The sequence below is a fragment of the Lepisma saccharinum genome, chromosome 8 (genome assembly GCF_977018435.1).
Source record: "Lepisma saccharinum chromosome 8, izLepSacc3.1, whole genome shotgun sequence".
NCBI lineage: Eukaryota > Metazoa > Arthropoda > Insecta > Zygentoma > Lepismatidae > Lepisma > Lepisma saccharinum.
The window spans coordinates 12,896,973-12,922,094 of record NC_139236.1 but is presented as its reverse complement, the minus strand read 5'-3'; the positions used below and the strand labels follow the sequence as shown (position 1 = coordinate 12,922,094).

The 25,122-nt window shown below is 35.0% G+C and overlaps 1 protein-coding gene across 3 annotated transcripts in view; it reads right to left on the bottom strand.

Moving 5' to 3' along the window:
• Positions 1-21,582: 21,582 nt before the first annotated feature.
• Positions 21,583-25,122, bottom strand: part of LOC145990861 (uncharacterized) — a 94,038-nt gene continuing 90,498 nt past the window's right edge. For all 3 annotated transcript variants that reach the window (XM_083126302.1, XM_083126303.1, XM_083126304.1), the window contains exon 7: positions 21,583-24,548. In XM_083126302.1, coding sequence (XP_082982428.1) covers positions 23,756-24,548 — 793 coding nt within the window. In that variant the 3' untranslated portion in view covers positions 21,583-23,755. The remainder of the gene's footprint in view (positions 24,549-25,122) is intronic.

The following is a 25,122-nucleotide window of genomic DNA, read 5'->3' as shown; positions in this document are numbered from 1 at the left end:
CAACTCTTCTCTGGAAGTCCCAGCCATTTCACTTAAAATTTTTCTATGTAATACTTTCTCAATAAAATATGTATCTGGGTATTTAGTTTTGCTAAGTTCCTCTTTATAAAATCTTCCTTTCAATATTTCATTGCAATTGTCTTTTATTATATATGTATGCCTGTTCCCTGGTAAAACTTGAACCACAGTGAACAACTCTGTGCTCCAATTTTTAATGAAGCCCTTTTCAAAATGGTGTTCAAATTTGCTAACCCTTACTTGATCTCTTATTTTGTACTTGGGTCTCTTGGTTGAATGTTGATATTTGGGACAGTAAACAGTGTAAATCAAGTGTGTCTCATTAGATTTGGTTACCTCAGCAGGCTTCATATGTATGGTTCTATATATAGAATTATTGTAATTATGAATAAGATGAGATAGAATTGTTACCCACCTATAGTTACCCTGCAAACTGAACTGCTTCCACATATGATATTTTAGTGTTCTGTTGAATCTTTCATTTATGCTAGCTTTCAAATCACTGTATGTAAAATAGTGTCTAATATCATGCTAGAACATTAATTTGGTGAATATGGAATTGTAAAATTCTTTTCCTCTGTCTGTCTGTAAGTGATGAGGTATTCTACCTTGCTCGAAAATAGACTTCAAAGCCTCAGTAACACAAGCTCCTGTTTTAGATTTCAGAAGAACAGCCGAAGCATATTTACTGAAAGTATCTATTACAGTAAGAAAATACTTAAAACCATGATTTATTTTATGCAAATGTTTAAAATTTCCTGTGTTCATTTTAGTCAGATCTACATGCCACAGATTATCAATTTCTTTCGATATCACAGATAGTAGTTTGTAGTTACGATGAGCTGGTCTGTGTAGTTCATTGACTATATCTTGTCTAGACATTGAGTCTGGTAAGAGAAGATTACATAAAAGGGATTACCCTGTGATCATTGTGTTTTGTATGACCAAAAATATCATTAGGCATTTTGGTAATGGTTATTTATTATAGGATTGATGATTTTCAACCCCAATAGCAAAGATATAAGTTTGTTGTAATCCTAGGTACAAAATTAGTTCCTGAAAAAATTGAAAAATTAAAAATTTGAAAAATTTAAAAAATTGAAACATGAACAATTTTAAACATTTTAAAAATTGATAAACATTGAAAAAATTAAATTTTTAAAAAATTTGAAATATTTGGAAAATTTTGAAAAATTGGAAAATTTGATAAATTTTTACTTTAAAGCTTTTGGGTAGGACCATATACTACCATATTACTCTAAGATCATATACAATTTAAGATGGACTATGTTCATTTAATATAAAATATGTGAAAACATAGGTATTCATAAACATAGTTTCTACCTATATAGTTCCTTGGATATTGGATATTGTTAATGTGTTTTAAACTCTCTTATTTTCTAGTTCCTCAAGTACTATTATATGTAAAAATAATTTCTCCTTAACATAGCCCCTTGCTTATGGGAATACATAAACTATAGCTGCTTTATTGAGAAAGTGTATATTACTTTTAACACACACTGTAGTCTCGTCCTGCCTATAAGGTAGAGCATAGCCTAAATAGTTCATCCAAGATATCAGAATAGTTTCTACTTAACCTAACTATTGCTTATGGGAATACATAGACTATAGCTGCCTTATTAAAAATGTACATATTACTTTTAACACACCCTGTTGCCCTGTCCTATGTTGAAGGTACTCCTTTCCCGGCAGGTAAAGAAAATATACGAGAATGTGGGGATATTGATTTTCCACGGGCAGACCTAGTAATGACTTTTCTACTCCCAAGGCTAATTATGGCAGCATGCAACATTGATTTTCCTCAATTCCAGCTTCCAGTTATACGTATGGTGCAAACGAACATGAATCTTGTTTTCTCATATTGCTTATACAAGCATAGTAGTTTTGTTATAGAACTTTTAATCTGGTAAGTAAAACTTTCTAGCAAGCTTCTATGAATAATTTTGTCTTGTTTTCCTGTTGTCTTCAATAATATATAGTTACCAAAAATATCATTATGCTTTTGGTAATAATTATTTGTTATAGGATAAGTGATTTTCAACTCTAGAAACAGAGGTATAAATTTATCATAATTCCCAGCAACTGTATATACAGACAATCATTTGCAGATATATCATATGTGGTGACAGTATTCATCTTATCATATTTAATACGATAGATATTACTCCCACTAAATATTTTTATCTCACCCTTGTTCTCAGGATTTATGGTGAATTGTAGCTTCCCACCAATAGGGAATTTGTAAAAATTAGATCGTTATTAAAAATATAAAATATCTTACCAGTATCATCATTGTATTCTGTTAGGATACTGTTGAAGTGAATAATTATTAGTCCATTTAGTTTAGACAAGAGATTAGTTAGATTAGGTGAGTCGACTGAACAGGCACTTCCATAGCTTGTTTTCTAAATCCAAACAGATTAATGGTTATTTTATTCACAAATATCACATAGGTTGTCATTTCCCAGGCAATGGTGACCCCATAGTAATGTGTGTATCTGTCTCTTGTCATCCTCTGAATCCAGGGCAATTTTTCTTATTTTATTTGTAGTTAATATATGATCATTACTTTGAATTCTTTTTTCCTCCCTCAGTTTGGGAGACTTAGTTGTGAGGCAGTAATAATAATCATCAAAGGAGAGATTGTTCTCTACTGTAGTTATACCCACGCCCTTGGCCTTTTTGATAGTGTCTCTCTCTGATCTAATTACATACATTTTTGCTCGTAATCCAATAAATTATTTAATAATATCATTACTTTTTTCATCTCTTAGTTTGCCAGGCACCTTTTCATTGCTGGAAGGAATATCAAAACTAGTATATGAAGATGTGTCAAAATAATTAAACAACTTAGGGTGTTTATGTCTTCATAGAGATTAGGTGTTCTGATATGATATATAAAACTATCTGTGTCCATATACAGAAGAGAAAGGTCATCTTTATAAAAAGGCTTTATTGTGTCATAGTGAAGCTGCAGCATATTTAGCTTAGACATATCCAGAACTGTAGCTACCATATAGATAGTTTTGTTAAATTTGACCCATGGCTTCTACATTTGAAAAAGTGACAAATCTTCATGATATATTGTTCTTAATTTGGATTTTGGATCTGTCACCAATTTATTATACTTTTTTGGATCAGAGACTAGTCTTACATCTACATACTTCTTAATATTCTCCATGGTCTTACCATAGACAGCATTATTCATCAATTTAAAGAAATCCTTATCTAAATCTGAAGTAGCTTCTGTTCTGTATCTTGTGTTAGTTTCAATATAAGGCCTCAACCACTCTGAATGCTGGAATCTAAGAACTCTTCAAATTTGCATTATATGAACCTTTTTCTCCATTAAAAATTTGAGATTCTTATAGTGAATGAAATATCTTTTTTAAGATTCAAGAGTCATGAGAAGCTTCTTCTGTTTTGATTCAGGTGGACAGTTAAACTCAGAAGCTGGTGGCAAATCAGAAAATAGATGATGTAACTCATGAGGGAAATCAAGAACCACCTCAACAAATACTTAGTATCATCAAAATTTTGTATGTCTATTGATGTAAGATCTATTCACTCAAAATGACCACAGGGGAGTTTCTGCATCATTGAATATCCATACAAATTATTTACATCAACATAGCATATGTAGCTGGATGGTTCATTTGGGTTATATTCTATCATATATATGTTGTTGGCCCTTGCATATCTTTGTGTGCATTGTACCATGCCCCCCCGTATAACTCTCTCTATGAAGAGAAGCATGTCTACGTCTGTAATCAGCTCCAATTGAATTTTTGTTTTAAGCAACATAGCTGCCCAAGCTAACCCTGGGAGGCTGTAAAATTGTGCTGGGTCCAATTTATGCATATCCATGGACAATTTTCTAAAAGCCTGAAATACATCAGCAAGAATTGTCACATCCAATTTTAGATAAGCATCATGGTAGTCTCCTAGGCTTCTACATCCTAAATCCTCCCACATCTGTTGTGCATGATAGTAATCCTGATCTGTGATATTTCCATCTCTGAGTTGGCTGTAGAACTCCTTGAAAGGAGGAAGAGATTTATCATCAAACTTAGTATGGTCAGTCACATATGCATATGGATAGGCCAACTTTTGTCTAATATGTTCTATGCCCAAGTCAGGAAAACTATTAGTTGTAATTTGGAACTTGTCATTAGATAGTTTCCTGGCAAGAACATCCAATCCAACAGAGAGAAATCTCATGGAGTCTAGGAATCTCATCTTAATAATGCCACCACCAGGAATTTTTACTGTTTTGCTAAGACTAATATATCTCTCTTGATTCTCTGCTAGGACTTCCATGTTCTCTGTATCATAACTGAGATGCTTAACCAAATGGTGGAAATCATAGCCACTGCCATTATGAAAGAATATGGGGACATATTTGTCTCTCTGTATTTTGAGATTACAGCTATTATACAAGACCCCAAGATTCCTATAAAATGACAATGGTGATAAACTTTCTTATTTTCATCTGTAAAATATGAATTGAACTGTGGGCAGATCACAGTAGCATCATATAATTGCTCTTCAGCAGCAGATAATGATACTCTTGATTTTGACTCAGATACCATACCAATTTTCCTCATTTCTTACTTCATTTTTTGGAAAAAGTGTTTCACAGCATTAGGTTTTCTGTATATATAAGGCTCATTAGGTTTTAATAAATTGCACCACACAACTACATAACCATAACTACAAACTTCATGTAGCTGATAAGGGGTAGTAGAAGAAATGTCAGGATCAGGATCTGAATAGTTGATTGGTTTAAGAAATGCCTCAAAATCTGCTATGATTATAGCTGGATACTCCAACAGCCTTGTGTTGTTTGAGTTTCTCAACCTCTTTTGGTTTGGGAATAATCATACATACAAGCATGTTCTCACCACAGTATTGTTTGTGCTCTTTAAGTTTCTTGTCAGCAATTTCTGGATTATTGAATTTGACATAGTTCTGTTGAATATGATTATCAAATGTGGTCAAACACCTATGACAAATTTTGATTTCCCCGTGATATTTAGTTATTTGGCTTTTAACCAAACGAGAAAGATTACTAATAAGACAGTAATGGAAATTTTTGTTATTTGAAATAAGTAATGACATCAGCATTATCATCATTGTTGGCACTTATTCTGAGAGGATATACAAAATTATTCTCTGTATAAGCATACACATTGATTGCCAAGACAAATTATTTTGCCTGTTTTTCAAATTTTGTTATATCAGATATAGCAACAGGATATTGGATACCTGACATAACATGCTTAAACTTTGTCTCATACTGTATATAATGATGAAGTAGCTGTGAATTCCTATCAACTGGGTAAAGTTTTGATTAGATACACCACAGAAGACACTTATCATTATTTTGTATATTAACCACAGCTTTCTTGTTCTGAATATTTACTGGAAGATGGACATAGGTAGAAGCAGAAAGAGGTGAGAATTGACTGATTTTCAGTTCCAATTTGTGTGGACTCCCACATAATTTCCAACCAGATCATTTGGCCTCAAATTCCTCACGTTTTGTGAGTAATGTGTCCATAAGCTGGGCATAGATTTGTTCCAAATTATTTATATCACTTATGACGATGGGAAATAATGAGAATCAGTTTCCTTGACTTACTATTTATTCAACACAAACAAGTAATTGCAGGTATTACACCCCGTACAAACGTCAAGCCACTGCCCGATACCCAGTCCGATGTCAAGCGATCAGCCTTTTCAACTGCTAGCACCTTCCCCTTCCCACCTCGCTTGAGCCGCAAGGCATGAGGATCTCTGAGGTTGTCTACCACGTTACAGCGACGCTCCTACCTCCATACACTCTAGTACAAGATTATTCAAATGATACAACTGTCATAACTCCCCTCTCTTGGGAGAAAAATTTCCTTCAAGTGAAATTTTTTACAAACTAGCCCATTTATATCTACACGCATACTTTATGTAGTTACAGTTAAACTGTTATACATCATGGCCAAATACACTGGTTATAATCAATACAACATCTATGTTAAAGAAAATATAAAAATAACAAATATAAATAATTTTAAAAAAAATCTTTCTTTTATCTACCCAAACAAATGTTTGTACACTTTTGGATTTAGTTTTTCCAATTGGCTTAAATAACAACTTCTTTTTTCAATGGAACAATTCCAGATTTTTAGATTATCACTGTGATGGTTACCACTGATATTGCCAGTTTTCAAATCTATTACAATGTATACATTAGTTGCTTGTTTGTCAATTACCATATACGGACCTTCATAGACCTCACAGTACTTTTTAGTGCGATTTTCTAGGAGACTGCTAAGATAATGGGTTTTTACAAATACCAGGTCTTTTATTTTAACTTCAGGTATATTTTCTTGTTGCAAGTTGTACCTGTCATTTCTTTTCTTCCTTGTTTGGAAACCCTTTATAAAAGCCATGTATAGCTTATCTTTCCACAGAGAAATTTCATTAGGCGGTAAATTAAAATGATTCAAAATACGTGAGTTAAGATCTCTATTTAGTTGTAACTCGGAGGGAGCAAATCCTAGCTGTGTGTGTACACTATCATTTAATAAGCTTACAACTACATCTATATATTTCGACCAATCTTTGTGGTTGTTTTTACAAAACACACGCATGAGCCGGTTGAGTTCAGAATGAATTCTCTCAACCAAATTAGAACTAGGGTGATATATTGGGGTATACGCCAATTTTATACCTAAGCTTGTTAAAGTGTCCACATATTTGTTAGAATGAAACACCGTGGCGTTATCACTGACCAACCTGTGTGGAATGCCAAAATGCCTGACATATCCTTCTAGCAAGGCTTTTACAATACTGTTGGCTGTACATGACCTCATTTCTACTGTCAAATCTTTGACGACAACAAACTGAACAAAAAACATCGTATCTTCAATTTCTATATCCACACAAAATTTTCCAAGTACTTTCTGTTCTCTTTTTCCAGAATAGTCAACCAAAATAATGTCTTCTATTGGCTCTAATTTAGGTCTCGTGACTTCGCTAGTAATACTTTTCCATTTGTTCTCTGACATCAAACAAATGACACTACCACTATCTACTAAGCATTTACTCTCTATCCCATAATATTTGCAAAGATAGAAGTTGTATTCTTGACTTTGTTCCTGAGGTTTACAGGTAACATTAAATTATTAGAACTATATTTTGCTTCATCTTCTAACAAGTCTTCATAAAAATTAATATCTACCCTACATACATTTTAAGGCATGATTCACAGTTTGCTTTACTAGGATTTTCATTACAAAGTTTGTTTCTTAAATCTTCAGTATTAAGATTGACTACTGACACAATATTCTCATCTTCGTCTATGCTATTCTGTGTCACAATAACAATGGACTCACTATTTAGTTTGAGTTGTTCAGGAACAAACCAGGGTGCATTCACCCTAAGTGAAGACCCAACATTACCATTTTCTATTTCTTCCCTAGTACTAGATCTAGGCTCACCTCTTTTAGGATTGTTTTGAACATCTTCATGTGGTACAGTGTTTGTACTAGTATTTCTATACCTAGGCCTACTATTATCAGCATTTATACGATTTTGGTTACTATAATTGTATCTACCTTGAAAGTTACTATTCCTATAGGTATTACCAGAATATGGAAAACGGTTTACTCTCCAAGACCTTTGACCAAATCTACTATCATTACTACTATTATTATCAGTGGCATATCTCTTGAAATTACCAGAATTCCTTACATTAGTCTCATGGCTTGTATTAGAATTTTGCATATTGATTATTCTAGATTGATTATTTCTTTTAGTTTCATTAACAACTTGTACTTATCTAATACCAACAGACCTTCCATCTCTCCTACTTTCACCTTCAGCACTTGCATACAAAGCTTCATGATGTGCAACCAATTCTGCAGCGGTACCAAGACTAATATTAGGTTGATTTAAAATTGCTTCTCTAACTCTATTTGGTAACTGTTGGGCTATTAAAATAGTTTTTTGCTGTTCTGGTATGTTTGGCTGAATGGAATTTAGAAAATTAATCTGTGACCAGAAATAATTTAACAGAGTTTGTCTACTTTCTTTGCTGTATCTCTTGCACAAGACATTTGCAAGACATCTTGACTTCCACGATGCACTTTCAAAGGCATTAAGGAAAATACCCTTAAAAGAACTAAAATCTACAGTGTGTAGTTCTCTTGAGAGAACCAATTTTTAGCAACACCTTTCAAAAGCATTGGTACATACTTCATGTAATCTTTTTTGGGAACATTTAACATATCCGAGCGATCCCCAACCTCTTGAAGAAATTGTGACGCCAAATAATCCATCCTAGTTGCAGTAAATTTAGGTAACCTATCTAGATCAGAGTACTTAAGTGTACTAGGTACAAACTTCCTTCTGTAACTACTACTTTTGTGATCAGTTCCACTTTCCGAACTACTATCATGAAATTTATCTCTTGTCATGCTTTTCGCAACTATGCCCGTCTTATAGCTACTTGCAGATTTACGTTTAAGCCCCCTTAACTGAACTTTAGTTTCAGAGCTAGAAAATTTTACATCTGAATTAGATTCTTCTTTACGTAATGGTCTTTGCTTTCTAAACGTGATATATTCAGTTTTTTCAATGGGTAAAGAGGCTTTCTTTGCTTCCCTTTGCAGTTCAGACAATCTAGAAACATCAGGACTAACTAAGCCTTGTACTCTAGTTTCTAATCCTAAAGAAGATTTTACCGGTTCAGAACTTACTCTTAACATGGAAAAATCATTCGTTAAATCTCTAACTTGATACCGAATATTCTCCAACTTATCATCTAGAACCTCATATTTGTTAGTAATCTCTGTAAGTTGTTGTAAGCAACCCTTAACAGTAATGTCATTGCTAGATATTTTCTGTTGAACGGTTTGAATGCTCAAGTTTAGATCTTGAATAGTTTGTCCAGACTTAACACTAATTTCATTAAATTTACTATTCAACTCACCAATAGCAACTTCATGTCCACTAATGTTATTAAACAACTCCTTCATACTACTTTCATTTCCATGTACAAGGTTGACTAAACTTTCAAACTTCTTTTGATTCATTTCGAGTGTTTTCTTAATTTCTACGCATTCATTTTCTACCTGTTTTACATGAGAATCAAAAACCTCTCTCAAATTTTTATGTTGATTTACACACGTAACAGAAACCTTGTTTCTTCTCTTCCAATTTAGTGCTCAAGTTGACCAGTTGTTCCTTTAGTTCATGGGTGCATTCCTTTGTTTCGACCAAATTATCAGACACTTTCTTTTCGACTCGTGCTTCCAATAATTCGAAGTCTTGCCTTAAGAGATCTATACTGGTGCCTACATTACTTACAACACTATTAATATCTGCTTTGACATTACTTTTAACACTGTTAATATCAGCCTTCATACTACTAACTTGTTCCGCGAGACTAGCTTCAAATTGTTTAAAGAGAAACTCCAATTCCTTTTTTGTAGCCATTTTCAATTTCCGTTACTGCAAGCTAAGAATTTTAGTCGCAGTGTTCAGTACATCTATTTTATAATTTCGATGCTACAATCACAGCACGATAAGGTTATTCGTCACTCTTCTTTTCCACATAGAAAAAAATTCAGTACTTACGTTCCAACATCACAGTCGAAAAAGTTGAATTCTTCCATCTAACAGCTACTATCAGATTCTAATGACGTAGATGATCGAGTCCTCCTGTTCGTGCACCATACTTATGACGACGGGAAGTAATGAGAATCAGTTTCCTTGACTTACTATTTATTCAACACAAACAAGTAATTGCAGGTATTACACGAGCCACTGCCCGATACCCAGTCCGACGTCAAGCGATCAGCCGTTTCAACTGCTAGTACCTCCCTCTTCCCACCTTGCTCGAGCTGCGAGGCATGAGGAGCTCTGAGGTCGTCTACCACGTCACAGTGATGCTCCTACCTCAATACACTCTAGTACAAGATTATTCAAATGGTACAACTGTTATACACTCAAATATAGAGTCTGGGTCTTGGAACAATGGCAAAATGTATGACGTGTTTCATCAGGTTTCTCATATTCAGAGGATAGAATAGTATTAAACTTGATAGATTTATTTTGAAGTTCATTTCTCAGGAGTTCTATTATTAATGATTTTATGTTGTTCAAAAAATGGTTGATATCACAGTGTGGCTCTGATTTAAAAGAGTAATCATTGAGTTGACCACCAAAAGCTGTAACACTAGGTGTGGTTGAATATTTAATTTGTTTTGGTTGAAGACCATCAGTTGGAGCTATATCTGCTTGTCTTTTTCTAGGATTGGACTGGCTGGTTGATGGTTGAGATTTGCAACTCAACTTCTTATGTCTATTCATATGGGGTATGCTAATAACATTTCCACAATAGGGACAGGGTTGGGTTGGTAATATTGGATTTTTTGGTTGGCCAGTACATATTGCCAAGTGTTTTGACAAATTTGTTTTAGATATGAATTTACCACAAATATGGCATTTAGTTTTAACCATTGTTTTTATTTGATATTTATATATAAATTTTCCTGGATATACTACAACTCTAGAGGGTGTCAATATTTCAATCTCACTTGGAGATAATATATTTAGCACAAACACTTTTTAAAAATTGAATAGAAACTAATTTATGCTTAAGTATATGAAGAATAGTAAACTATTTTGGGTATTGGTTATTATATATAGATTTTGTTGGAGACACAAGTCTATGACTACGTGTATCAAAATAGCAAAAAATATTTTGGGTATTAATAGAATTTACATCAACAGCACACATATATCACAATTGCTCTCGGGTCAATCCATATGAAATCATACATGGTTGCTTGACCATTTTTAAAAAAAGTTTTCTTTGTGTGGTGTGAGCCTCATATGTTGACAGTTCAGAATCACTGTTATTTTATTTTTACTATCACCGATTTGAAGATGGCGGGCATTTTTTTTTATCATGGCACGCATAATTTTCTCCATTCGTAAGCATCAGCGGTAACTTTTTATCTCAGCTCTGGTAAGTCCTACGACAATGAGACAAAATCTGTGATGTTAAGCACATTATAGGCTACAATTATATTTCTGTGTAATTTTCTAAATATTATTCCTTCATAATAAATTTTAAGGTCAAAATTGTGTATTTTAATAGCTCAAAATGACATTTATGGACATTTTTTTTTAGGGGGAAGGCGATTTGTTTGTCACTTGAATTTTTTTGTGCAAGTACCTGTGTACCAATAGTGTGTGCCAAAATTATTTGAAGCTTGAGACTTTAATCCTTTTTTTTTCTACAGGGTGATAAACATGTACTTTCTGTTAAAAAAAAAATCAAGTTCAGAGTTAAATATCTCAGGTGGGCAGTTGTTTAGAAATCTGAAATTTGTACACAATACAGTACTCCATGAAAAGTAACCTCAGTAAAAATTTTGAGTTTGAGATTCAATTGGTTTAAGAGATACAAAACTCGTGAAAAATTCAATATTTTGCATTAAATATGGTATGCCTAATTTCATTTCTTATTAACATTTTGTGTTAAAATTTTGCAAACTGTAATTTGGAATATCAATGAACAACATTACAATCCTGAAATGGATCTACAATAAAGTATATATACGAGGGTATGCTGAAAAGTAAAGTTTCCTATGTTTTTCTCTCCTTTGTTAACTTGTAAACGCATTTTTGATTTTGAGCAACCATACATTGCTCTTATAAGACTTTCCCGCTTCTCCATTGAAGGTTTCAAACTTCTATCGCCAGGGGGTGCTGAACTATTGTGAGGAAAAGGGCAGCATGTAACCATGCAATGTTGGTGAAGCACCTGAAGTAGCGTGCAGTGATCGAGTTTCTAACCGCAGAAAATGTGCTACAAATTGACATTCATTTGAGACTGAAGATATTTTATGGGGATGAATAAGTATACATCAGTACTGTGCGATCTTGGGCTTTTCATGCTCGTAAAAAAATACCCAACTGAACACGATTCCGATAACATCCATCAGTTGCAGTTCGCTGCCTTCCACTCCAATCTCTCGCATACGCTGAGAATTCTTCAGCTTGGGTTTTCTTTATTTAAATTTTTGTTCCTTAGTCTGAAGTACAGGTGTCCTATAAAATCTTAATATAAACACAATTACATTTTCATTTCGTTTTCATTCTGATGTATGTCGTTGCCTTATAATCAAGGGGTCCCGGGTTTGATACCAGGTGGAGGCAAATGGCACAGTGGTTCAGATCCCACTTTAAACTGTAGGTCCAGTACCGATTAGCCTCTCTGGGCATAAAGTGGACTTACAACAACAAATCATCAATCAATAAATATGATGTACCCCTACTATGACTGTCATTATATTTAATTGCAAAACCAGAAATGTTCAATATCATATTGCTACTTTAACTAAAAATTAGCAATATTTAGTCATATCCAATATATTAACTGTTTTCTTTACTTTTCATTGAATTTTGACACTAGTGAATTTGCATTTCTTCCATAAAATAATATATATCATATTTCATTCTATAAGTAAACAAACAATATACAGTGTGTCTGAGAAAAAATATACCAATAAAGAATTTAAGTAAGTCAACAACCGTTAACGACAGAAATGTCAAATAACGTTTATTTGGAAGAGAAAATCATAGAATTTTTTTAACCAAGGAACAAGAAAAAAATTTCACCTTAGTAGATCTCAATGTGTGCTCCTTTGGTGGCGCGACAAACATCAAGGCGGTACTCAACCTCCATCCAAGTGTTCTTCAACATTTGATGAGTGACGGAGCCACATGCATCGATAATTCTTTCACGGAGATCATTGAGGTCTTGCACAGGTGTTTGGTAAACCAAAGTCTTCACATAACCCCAAAGGAAAAAGTCCAAAGGAGGCAAGTCTGGTGACTGTGGTGGCCATTTAATGGGTCCACCCCTCCCAATCCAATTACCAGCGAAATTGTTATTAAGGAAGTTAGTAACACAACGGGCATAATGTGGGGGGCATCCTGCTGAAACATGTACCCATGAGGTATACGAGGTACAGCATACTGTTGCAACATTTGCAGGTAAGTTGCACCTGTAACTGTAGCTTCTTCAAAGAAAAAGGGCCCAATTATGGAATCTCGTGTCAAACGACACCACACATTCAACTTGGGGCTGTCGTTTTCATGTTCAACAACTGCATGGGGATTCTGCTCACCCCATATTCTACAGTTATGTCTATGCACTTTTCCGGAAATGTGGAAGGCAGCCTCATCTGAAAATGTTACGCGTGTCAGGAATTCATTGTCATCATCAATGCGTGATAGCACTTCACTAGCATAATCAAACCTAGCGGGTTTATCACTGCACTTTAGTTTCTGAACAAGCTGTAACTTGTAGGCTCTAAGCCTTAACCTTTTATGTAAGATATCATGCACAGTAGAACGTGGAATTTGAAGTTGAGAACTAGCACGTCTCACAGATTTACGCGAGCTTATCTGGAAAGCTTCCTGAACTGCAACCACTTTATCCTTGCTCACACACTTCCGACCACTACTTTTCTTCCTCAACAAAGACCCTGTTTCCAGCAATTGTTTATGCCATTTAACAATGTAATGACGTTCTGGTGCTTCCTGTCCATATTGTTGCCGGAATCTTCTTTGTACCATTACAGGAGACTTCAATTCTGCAAACCAAAAGCAGCACTCAACTTTCTGACGAACAGTAAATGGCGCCATTGTACAGACTACTCATGAACAAAGCTGCGCATGCGCTTAATTTTGTTACGATTTTTTCCCTTCTGGTGGTAAAAAAAAATCCTTTCTTCCCTCTTCCAAATAAACGTTATTTGACATTTCTATCGTTAACGATTGTTGAGTTATTTAAATTCTTTATTGGCATATTTTTTCTCGGACACACTGTATATTAAGTATTTTTGATACAAATATTTGGAACACTATATTTATGTAGTAGCTACTTTGTTTATGATTTAAGTAATTTTGGATATGTTTAAGTATGTCAAAATAAGATACGAATGAAGCCTATGTCAGATTAGTTACTTAATTGGAAGCACCAGTATTCTATAAACTCGTAAAAAAATGTACACAAACTATTATTTTTATCTAGCACGGTGTCCCCTGGAGCCCGAGTACTCGGGTGAATGCCTGAGTTGCCACCCCTCTAGGTTCGGCTCTGGCTGTCAAGATCCCCTTTCCGTATTTAGTGCATTTTCTGGCAGAAAATATACATATCAACAACAAAGGTAAATTTACAGTACATGGCTGTGAACACAGTATAAAATATTTTCTTTCTAGGGCTTGTATCGCTAAAATAAGGTTTCAATCAGAAGTCATTAAGAAAAACTGGCTGCCAAATTTTAAATTTTATTGGTGCTAAACGGTGATACTGTGGACGGGTGCTTAACAATAGGTAATAATTACACAATTCTAATAACCAGGTTGGCATTAGAGAAGAATTTTACGAGAAACGGATGTTATCGATATTCTAACATTACATAATACAAGGGCATTGCGGATATAGTTCGCACAGGGCCTCGCAGCCCTGCAGTGTGTAGTGTCCTCACACTGCGAACAGTGGGCTGTCTCGTGGTAAGGTGTGTCCTGCACAGTCACAATATGGCACAAAGATGCCACTTTGACCCTATATTGAAGGGAAAGAACACTCCTGGAAGCATGGCAGACACAGACCGATGGTGTAACAGCCCTTCGGAGGTCAGTACAGGGTCATGCAAGACCAATAACTCTGCAACAGGACCAATATATGTGCTTAACTGTGCGACTACAGCCAATGATGGCTGCAATACAACCGTGCTGCCTCAGGAATCAGGGTTTCTTGGCACACTGTTTACAAGAGGTTCAGAGAAGCTAGTCCCTATGCCAGGAGTCCAGCATTGTTTGTCCTGCTCTCTCCAGAGCACATACAGGCCTGTTTACAGCAGAGCATAATTGAAATTAGACCTTTAATGGTCTAAGGACTGTGTTCATCACCGATGAGTCATGATTCAGATTGCAAACTGATTTCTGACACACAGTGGTCTGGAGAGAACATGGCAGCTGGCACAATGCCAGAACATCATGGAGCGGGATAATTTTGGTCGTCGTGGCATGGGCAGGTATCATATTAAATGGGCTTAAGGAACTGGTGTTGGTGAACACCACATGGACTGACCAGCAACGTCACTGGATTCCCTATTGAGGATGCCTGGGATGCATTATTAAGGAGACGGGTTGCAGTTTATCAACCACTTTCAAGAACACTTGCAAACTTCCACAATGCTTTTCATGAGAAATGGGACCAGCCTCCTGTAGAGATTTTGAACCACATCGCTGCGAGGCTTCCGAGGTCGCTAACAGAACATAGGCTTGCATTACAATTCACTTTGACCTGTTGACCGTTCCATATTATAAGATGAACGTTTGTACTTTGACCCGATACCAACACCTTACGATGTGTTTACAAAAGTATCACTGTATTAATTTTGTTATCAGTTTTGCAATTTACTTAATTTGATTTTGAGTTTGATTACACGGTGACGACATTACCTCTATCACATAGGGAGACCCAATCCCCATTACCTTAGCTAGTACTATGAGACAGTAGCGACATCTGCATATTCGCACGTACACACCCAAATAAATCTGTAATGCAAATCATTATTATTATACTTATTTATTCAACCTTATCTTCTTCAAAACATCAACTTTTTCCACGGCACTTCACGAAGAGAGGTAGTGGAGAAGCGTGCGATCAGTGATATCAATCCATGAAGACCAAGCTGCTCTCGCACAATGCGAATTTTGTTCCCTCTGATGCTGTTGTAGCAGATGCTGATTTAGTCTTCTGGCTTGGGTGAAGTGTCTGGGGATGTTGCATCATTTAGGAAACCAATGAACACAGCCATCTGTGTGTTAGCAAATATAGTGTTGCAAATCCATTCCATTGGAGACTGTGTGAAGGAGTAGAGGAACCCATACATCATTGCAAATTGAGGATTTTCCTTTAGAAAACTGAAATTTCGATGGTATATTGTTCCTATTATTTTGTCCCAAGTATGGCAGAAGTGTGAAAGAGGAGAAGGGTTAATCGGGTGCTTTAAACATGCCTGACAATGCTTTGCTGAGTGCATCTTGGCCAAAATAAACAGTCCCTGTAGTGCAGTAGCCGAATTATCAACCTGCGTACATCAATCAGTCGGCTGTTTTGCATTATGTGCCTGTTACCGCGTTACAGCAGAGATTAATATTTAACGTTGTTCAATTTTGGAGGGAAGTTTGCTACGGTGTGTGCAGTAACTGCAGTAATATATGGATAAGGTGGAAGGGAAGGAAAAATTCTGAACTACGAAGCAGGGCAGTGTGGACCGAGTGAGTACTGTATTTTTTTTTTTAAGATTTATTATTCTCTATTCTCTTGATTTCGTTGAATTTGCTTGGTGCGATCAGTGTGTCATTAGAAATAAATGGCTAAATAGATTACAACTAATTTCCTCTATGTGATAGTCGGATCGGATTCTTTGGTGTATGCCAATGTTAATAATCTCCTTGTTTATTAAGGGGAGCGGGGGAGGAAGTTTTTACGAAATATTTTGCAAATCACCAATAGTATTGGCATTGTACTAGATTGGTATTTCTATGTTTTGAGTCATTTTATCAGGTTATTGAATGCTGAATTACATATTGTACAATAACATTGCTCTTCACATGATTGGATGGATAATTTCCGAAATATTTGAAATTTGCAAAAAGCAATGTTAAAAAAAATCATGAAATATAAGTCTGATGTAGCCTCATTTTCAGTGAAAGGTGAACAAATCTTGGGTTGCCAATACATTTAGCATCATTATGTATGCAAAAAACGGTGCAAGTATTTGACAGGGGTGGTATAATTCTGGACGTGAGACTGAAGTGCACACCCATAGAGCCAGACCACCAGCCGCCACTGTTATGACATATTGCACTTTCCTTATATTGCTTTCCTGCTTCATGCTATATCACTGCAGTATTAGTTTCTTAATCAAATCACCCAGACAGTTTGTAACAGAATTTTATAACAGTCCATTTATTTACTTTATAAGTATGAGAGAACCTGTAGTTAGTTCCTTATCATAAGGCAGCTTGAATAAAACATATCTGACCACTAATTTTGATAGTATCACTGCAATTCCTCGAACATCCTCAAACAATTCATATGTAGTACAGAAAAAAATATTTATGATCAAATATCATGTTTGTATGATAGTAAGCACACAAGAGTCACATTTGCTGTAATAGTTTAGAAATTTATTGCAACTTGTAACTCAGATTTTTTTGAAGCATCAACTTTAAATATTTTGAAACCTGCAATTTGTCATGTACCATGTTTAACTCCTGAGCCCTTCAATTCTTGGAAATTTGGAAGCAGGAAACAATCTGGGAATATATTCTGATTCTAAATTAAACCTTGATATTGACACAAGTGATGTCTACAAACTTGTTAGGTTTATTTAGAATTGGTAAAGGCTATAGAAATATTGAAACCCTGATATTGCATGATTCTTCAATGGACACAAAACGTGGAACCTTAAATTTCTGAAGCATACTACACATTTAGAATTAGTGTAAATGTAATGTTGCGGCAAATGGAATACAAACTGGAAGATATCTATCCAACATTCTATAGTCTGTAACATGATGCTGTGTTAGGAAAACTATTTAATGGTAACCTTTTCCCTTCCTCTCTATGGATTACACTATTTAAAATATATGTTCCAAATACCAATACATGACTTAAACATGACATTCTTTATGTGAATAGAGCACAAACAAGTAATTCGAAAAGGGCACCTATCTGGAAAAATGTGCCACAATGTATTAACCTTAAACAGACAAGAGCCTCTAAACCCTCTCCAGATGGGATTTTCAACCACACAGTTTAAAAACTTGGGGTGAAGTAATAATAATAAAAAAAGTAGCTCAAGAACTAATTGTCACAGGGATATGAAATCACTTTTTTCCCCCTTGGAATGACATACATTGCACCTTCCAATAATGAAGAAGAAAAAGAAAATGGAAAACTTTCATGGCCACTACAATATTCAAAGTGAATGAAAAAATTTAGTATGTAGCAGTGGTACATTCCTACAAACATGCCAAGTGGTGTGGAAAACAGACTGATACTTCTGGGGGGATAATTACAATATACAGGGTGACTTGTAATTAGATGTATTCCCTGAAAGGGGTTAAAGTAGAGGCAATTTGCAATAATTTGACTATATGATACCCTGTCCGAAAATTAGTAGTTTTCGAGATATTCGAATTTCTATTGTTTTTTTTAAAAAATGACAATTTTCCACATAAAAAGATGAATTGAGAAAAAACTACTCATTGTATGGCACAAATTTCAGCGTTTTCTGATAGCTAACAAATAAGTGGTTCGTTGAAAAAAGCAAATAACAATCACATGTAAGTAACGGGTGGGTCTAAACGTACAAGTGGTGAAAAAAAATACACTCTTAGTTTACTAGGCAACGTATTAATAACAAAAATGGTATGACACGAAGTGTACAATTTACTTAAATTACTTAATTGAGTCATCAGCTATCTAACAAGGTACAAATGTTGCTAACATTCACATTTGTGTACAACAAATAACACTTGATTCATTTTCATGTGAAAGGAATCAATGAACATTACAATTAAAGAACATTACACGTCTTGCTCAAAGTGGGCACCTCCGTTACGAATGCAGGCATGGAGGTTTTTACATACATTTGGTCTTGTAACTCGTGATGTGATGGTGTCCTTGATGTATTGACCAGCTGTTAAGATTCTCTTCCTGAGCTCTTCTTGCGAGTTTTCCCGTGTCTTGGAAGTCTTTCACGTGGCTCCAAATGTAAAAGTTGCAAGGCGTCAAATCGATCGGGGGGATTGAGCTGGGCAGCCATCATGCTGGTAAATCATGTCACGTCTTGTAGCTAGAGGCACATCCTCCAACAACATTGCCATCCCGTTCCTCAAAAAATGTTCATAAGTGATGCCATTTAAGATTTGGGACAGAAAAAATGGCTCAATCAAATGATTGTTCATGACGCTCTGCCTGGGCGTGCGATAGTGGCTGGATAAAAATTACCCAAAGAAATGGATTGGCCGAGGCGGCCCGATTCCCTGGCCAGCTCAATCCCCCGATTTGGCGCCTTGCGACTATTACATTTGGGGCCACATGAAAGACTTAGTTTAAAACATACCGGTAAACTCTCAAGAAGAGCTCAGGAAGAGGATCTTAACAGATGTTTAACACATCAAGGACACCATCACATCACGAGTTACGAGACCAAATGTTCGTAATAACCTGCGTGCCTGCATTCGAATCATAGGTGCCCACTTTGAGCAAGACGTATAATGCTCATTGATTCCATTCACATGAAAATGAATCAAGTGTTATTTCTTGTACACAAATGTGAATGTTAGCAACATTTGTATCTTGTTGGATCGCTGATGACTCAAGGAAGTAATTTAAGTAATTTGTACACTTCGTGTTATACCATTCTTGTTATTAATACGTTGCCTAGTAAACTAAGAATGTATTTTTTTATTACCACTTGTAAGTTTAGACTCACCCGTTACTTACATGTGATTGTTATTTGTGAAAAAACTTTTTTCAACGAACCACTTATTTGTTAGCTATCAGAAAACACTGAAATGCGTGCCATACAATAAGTAGTTTTTTCTCAATTCATCTTTTTATGTGGAAAATTGTCATTTTTTAAAAAAACAATAGAAATTAGATTATCTCGAAAACTACTAATTTTCGGAAGGGGTATCAGTCAAATTTAATGCAAATTGCCTCTACTTTAACCCCTTTCAGGGAATACATATAATTACAAGTCACCCTGTATATATGAGCAGCAATGTTGCCAGCTTACAGAAATCTTGCTTCTGGTGACAGTCTTATAGATGCCGGATGGACCAAATTTGCAAGCAAATACAATGAAACACTACACTTTGAGGATATGTAATGCCTGTCCCCGTATTTTGGTAAAATATCTCTGAAATTATGCAAAGTTTTCAAAATTTGTAATTTATGGGAAACTTTGAAAATTGGGCATTTCCTCCTGGACCCCTAATTGTTGCATGTTGTTTAAAATGTTCCATTGTTCTCAATATTACATGTAAAAGTAAAATATATCAGCAAAAAGCTGTGCTTGAGGCATTATCTATTTTATAAGATCCACCCAATAATAATCAGAAGCAAACAAAGAACTTCTTCAAACTTCTCTTGTTAGTAACATTGACAATATATATATATTTTGTTTTGTAATTCGAGTATGTCATACATTCACATGTATACTAATGATCAAAAAAGACTGAACTGAAATATCATGTGTAGTTTTTAAAATATTTTACGTTAATTGCTGCCACATGGTGGCCAGCCTTCCAAAATAAGAAAACAAATTGCGTCAGTACAGCAGTGTAGCCAGAAAGACATCATCCTGTCCCCTATAGGTTAAAAGTCAAATAGAATAGTAATACATTATGCATCATTCAAGAAATTTAAGACGTCAGTAATAAAAACACTGTCAAACAAAGCTTACTGTACTTACTTACTTACCTAACTTGTATAGTACTTTATTTTTGATTGCATTATATATTGTAATGTGGCTTGTTAAGTTCCAAATAAACAAATCATAGTATAGATTACCATGAACTTTTGTTTAAAATATGGAAGCTGCCTTTATCACTTTTCGAAATTCAGCAGTGTTCTGTAAATACATAGCATTTCTAAACAATAGTGGCAGCACTGTTTAACCCTAGAACACTAACGTACATAAAATTTACGTATGCATTGCACTCAAATCCCTCCCCTACCTCCTACCTTGCACCCACTCACCCCTCCACCTAGCTGTGCCTCAAGTTGTCTGTCGGACATAAGGCAGCACGTGGTAAGGAGGGTGCAAGTGCTGAACATCTTGATTTTGTATGTTATGTTGTGCACTGTACGTCAATTTCATGTAGCTCTAGTGAAACGAGAAAAATCTTCCAAGTAATTTTGACATTCGTCAATTCGATTTTGACAGATTTTGAAAAACAAAAGTTTAGAATCATGCACTATTTCTCGTAAAACTTTAAAATTACATTCATTCCTTATTTACAGTGTTATAAATTGTTTGTTTTTCATTGTTTGATCTTTTCGCCTCCATTCTTAATGTACGTAGAGGCTTGTCAATGAAGACATTCTATTAAAATATTCTATATTAAGACCATGTTTATACATTTTTATATGACGAAATATAAGGAAAATAGACAAATTATGTTAAAAAAGAAAATCAATTTCTCCATGGACGTAAAATTTACATAGCGCTAGTTACAATGTAATATTGGGGGACAATAGTGTTCTAGGGTTAAGCCCCATGTAAGTGTCAAAAAGGAGTGGCAAGTAAATAAAACCAAAATTTTCATACATCAAAATATTTTCCTCTCTCTAAAATACATAGCTTCAAAAAAATTACAGAAACCTGTATTTTCCATAAAATTTATTTCAAATAAAGTAGAAATCACAGCAAAATATCACATTAGTTACTTCATACACAACACACACATGCATACCACTGTTTGCAGATGTCAATGGTAACAAAAATTATTATTACTTACATTTAAATTAAGTGATCGGATGGCTATTACTATAAAGTAATTCCCACTTTATGTAGAAATTTCTAGTCTTTATTCAATTTGTAATTAAGCCACAACATTTTCTCACATATATTTTTTTTTTTGGTACTACATTCAATTTCAGTATCCTGCATATTAATAATGCAAAAGAAAAACAATATAGCCTAATATCAACTGTAGTAGCAGAATGGAAATTACACAAGTATAGGCATCTATGATAAGAATTTGACATAATGCAATAATACAGTTACGAAATGTGAAAAACATGTAGCATTCACTACAGTATAAGTTAAACAGCACTTCGCCCCATAGTTTTTTTTAATGGAGAGTTTACTAAACTGTAAAGCACTCTTGCAACCATGTCAGTAATTCATTAATTCAAAACTAAAAGTGAAAATGGTTAAATATTGCAACTGAATGAATGCAGCATCTCCAAATCTTTTCAATTAACTTGTCCCTCCAAGTATAATATGTTTTTTGTATAATATGGTATAAAAAACCTTACTTTGTTACTTTCACCTTCAAAAATAATAAAATCAAATAAACTACATTTTACAAACACTGCATTTACTTTTCTTGTGGCATTTCATCAAGCATTTAGGTTGTTATCGATTGGGAAAATTGGATGTTTACAGGTTGCCAAATTGTAAATTACATTTTATGAACCTATCACACAGAGCTAGTGAATGGTACATTTGAATAACATCCTTCAATCTAAAAAAAAATTTCCACCAAATGACCCTGCACTATAAACAGAATATAACAGTTTTATATTCTACGAAATGTTAAGTTGTGTGTGTGTGTGTGTGTTACAAAAAGAAAACTAAATTGAATGAGGCAAAATAAAGAAAGCTAAACTTAAGAAAATTCTAACCAATTTCTCATTAATATTTCAATAAATTTTCATTGTTAAACAAGCAATAATACAACTAAAACAGGTGATTTTCACCTGAGGTGTTGCTCTCCTTCCTATCTAATAATAATTTCCTAGCACATGACTACAATACAACACTTCTTAACAAATTGGTCCCACACATTCATTTGTTGAAAACATTCTGGAATGCCTAAAATATACACTTATCATTGTTATAAATGTACAAAAGTTTGTCGCTAATATGCACACTTTTAGGTCCGCTTTAGACGAAAGCATATTTTTTAACATTTCTGCTACATTCAAATTTTACAACGGAAAATGAAGAAATTTCATAGCATTTTGAGGCCACAGGATATTCCATTGGCATATTTTACAGATAGAATCAATCATAATTTTCTTAGCATCTTGTGTAGCTTAACCAATCAGAAGCATTGTGTAGCTTAACCAATCAGAAGCGAGCTCTGCATCATGAAGTGCAGATGTAATGGCAGCCAAGCTTTAGATAAACAATGTACCACTTGACATTCTTAAAAGCGGAGAGCTGTTTACCGGAAAGTGAAAACACATCTCCTCTTTTATATTATATATCTTCCTCTTTAAATTTATTACTTATTAAACAAAAACTTGTAAATCAATATGATTTTCATGTTGTATATCTTATTTAATGCTCTCTGCAAGCTTCACGGCAAATTCAAAAACTAACCGATGCTTCCATCTAAAGCAGACCTTAGGATATCTTGCATTACAACTTAATTGATTTGTCTCGCAGCCCTTGCATTACAGAACAGAATAATACAATTTAATATGTTTTTTTTTTTAATGTTGTGCATATGTTTGCATACAAGCTACATAGTTTACATGAAAAATGCTATATCCAAAAATATTATTATGAGCCATAAAAATAATACTATTGACTCAAATATCACAACTTTCTGTCCATTACAGCATAATAAACTTATTGCATCATGAAAAACTGCTACCATGTTGATAATAATATTTTCTTACGTAATAGAGCAAAAAAAAAAAAAGTTACAACTTTCCTATTTGGAGATCAACAATTTTCAGCTATGAAACTTAAAATAGGCACATTAATTAGGATCCTCCAGTTAGAAACATGCCCTAGTTTAATGTCAATGACCTGTATACATATTTATGAAAGTGTACATTTGTGAAGCAACACTAACAAGGCATTTACAAATCAGAACATATATTCTTGTATATAATTGGACCATATGAAGCTGTTTGCGTGTTCTTGTCTATGCAGTTCCCAATCTTACCCTGAGGATCATCATCTGCTGAAGGATAATTGACACTTTGCACTACATCCACATGCTGGTGGGTGGCAGACATGACCCTGGTGGGATCCGAGCTTTCACACGGTGGTTGCGAGCAAGAAACAACATCACAAAGATTCATCTGATTCCCAGCACAACTCTCAGTCATCGTACTCCGGTCTTTCATTCTCCTCTCTGCCAGAGCATCACCCATGCTCTCAAGAAACTTTCCTTTCCACTTGACAGCCGTTGCACTGGCAGCATTCTCAATCATGCTCGAGGGAGAATCCTTTGCTGCCGACAAAGAAATCACAGCCTTCACAGCAGACTGCAGAACATCACCTTCGAATATTGCTTTCTTAAATTCCTCACTGATGATTTCTACTGCAAAATTGCTCAGATAATGGCTTGCAAATTCCGGTCCATAATCGTTCAGCACGTCATTCAGAGCCGATTTCAGAAGCTGCTCAAAGGAACGATCCAAGATAGTTCCTGACGGATACTTGGTGTCTGAACTCCGGTGCTCCTGGTCATCAACAGCCGTGTTTCCAAATTCCATGGAGGATGGTTTTGGGTTACTTCTAACTTCTCTTTCTGAGCTTAAGGTTGAGGATTTTTCAATGTGTTCACCATCAGTTTCTTTCTCGCAGATTCTATCTCCTGTTTCAGCAGACCAGACATTCCGCATCTCCACATGCTTTGAGTGCTCTCTGAAAATTAATGTACAGGAATGATTACTATCTACAGAGGAATCACGTGTTTCGTGGACACCACAAGTCAATCACTTAACACAGCACAAATTTTATGTACCTACCACTAAGTGGTCTACTTTAAGACAGTAGTAATAATACCATAGAGTCCGGCCAAGGGAGACGAAATCCTCTGGGATGGACTATTCCAAATGCGAGAGGGGAAGCAGGTAGAAGCACGCTATAGACAATGCTGCGGTATTTCGTTTGAATGCGTTCGCTTGTTTAGTTTGTTTTCGCTTGCTGTGTTGTGTTTGTGATTTGTGATGACTCTTACACCTGGTAACAAACCGTTTTGAAGTGGAACTGAAAGAGTTCTGCAGAACGTAATTGACTTTTTTGACCGAGAAGCAGAAAACAGTGAAGTTTTGATTCATTGTTGTTTCTGCAGCAGACGATTTTCCAGCAGCCGGCTTCTTGCGCCAAACATACTTGCTACCTACCTGAAATTTAGAAAATTCCGCACTTGCACTTTGCACAATTTAATGGTTAAATCCTATTAATTTCGAAGATCCACTCTCGTCATTCACAAAAG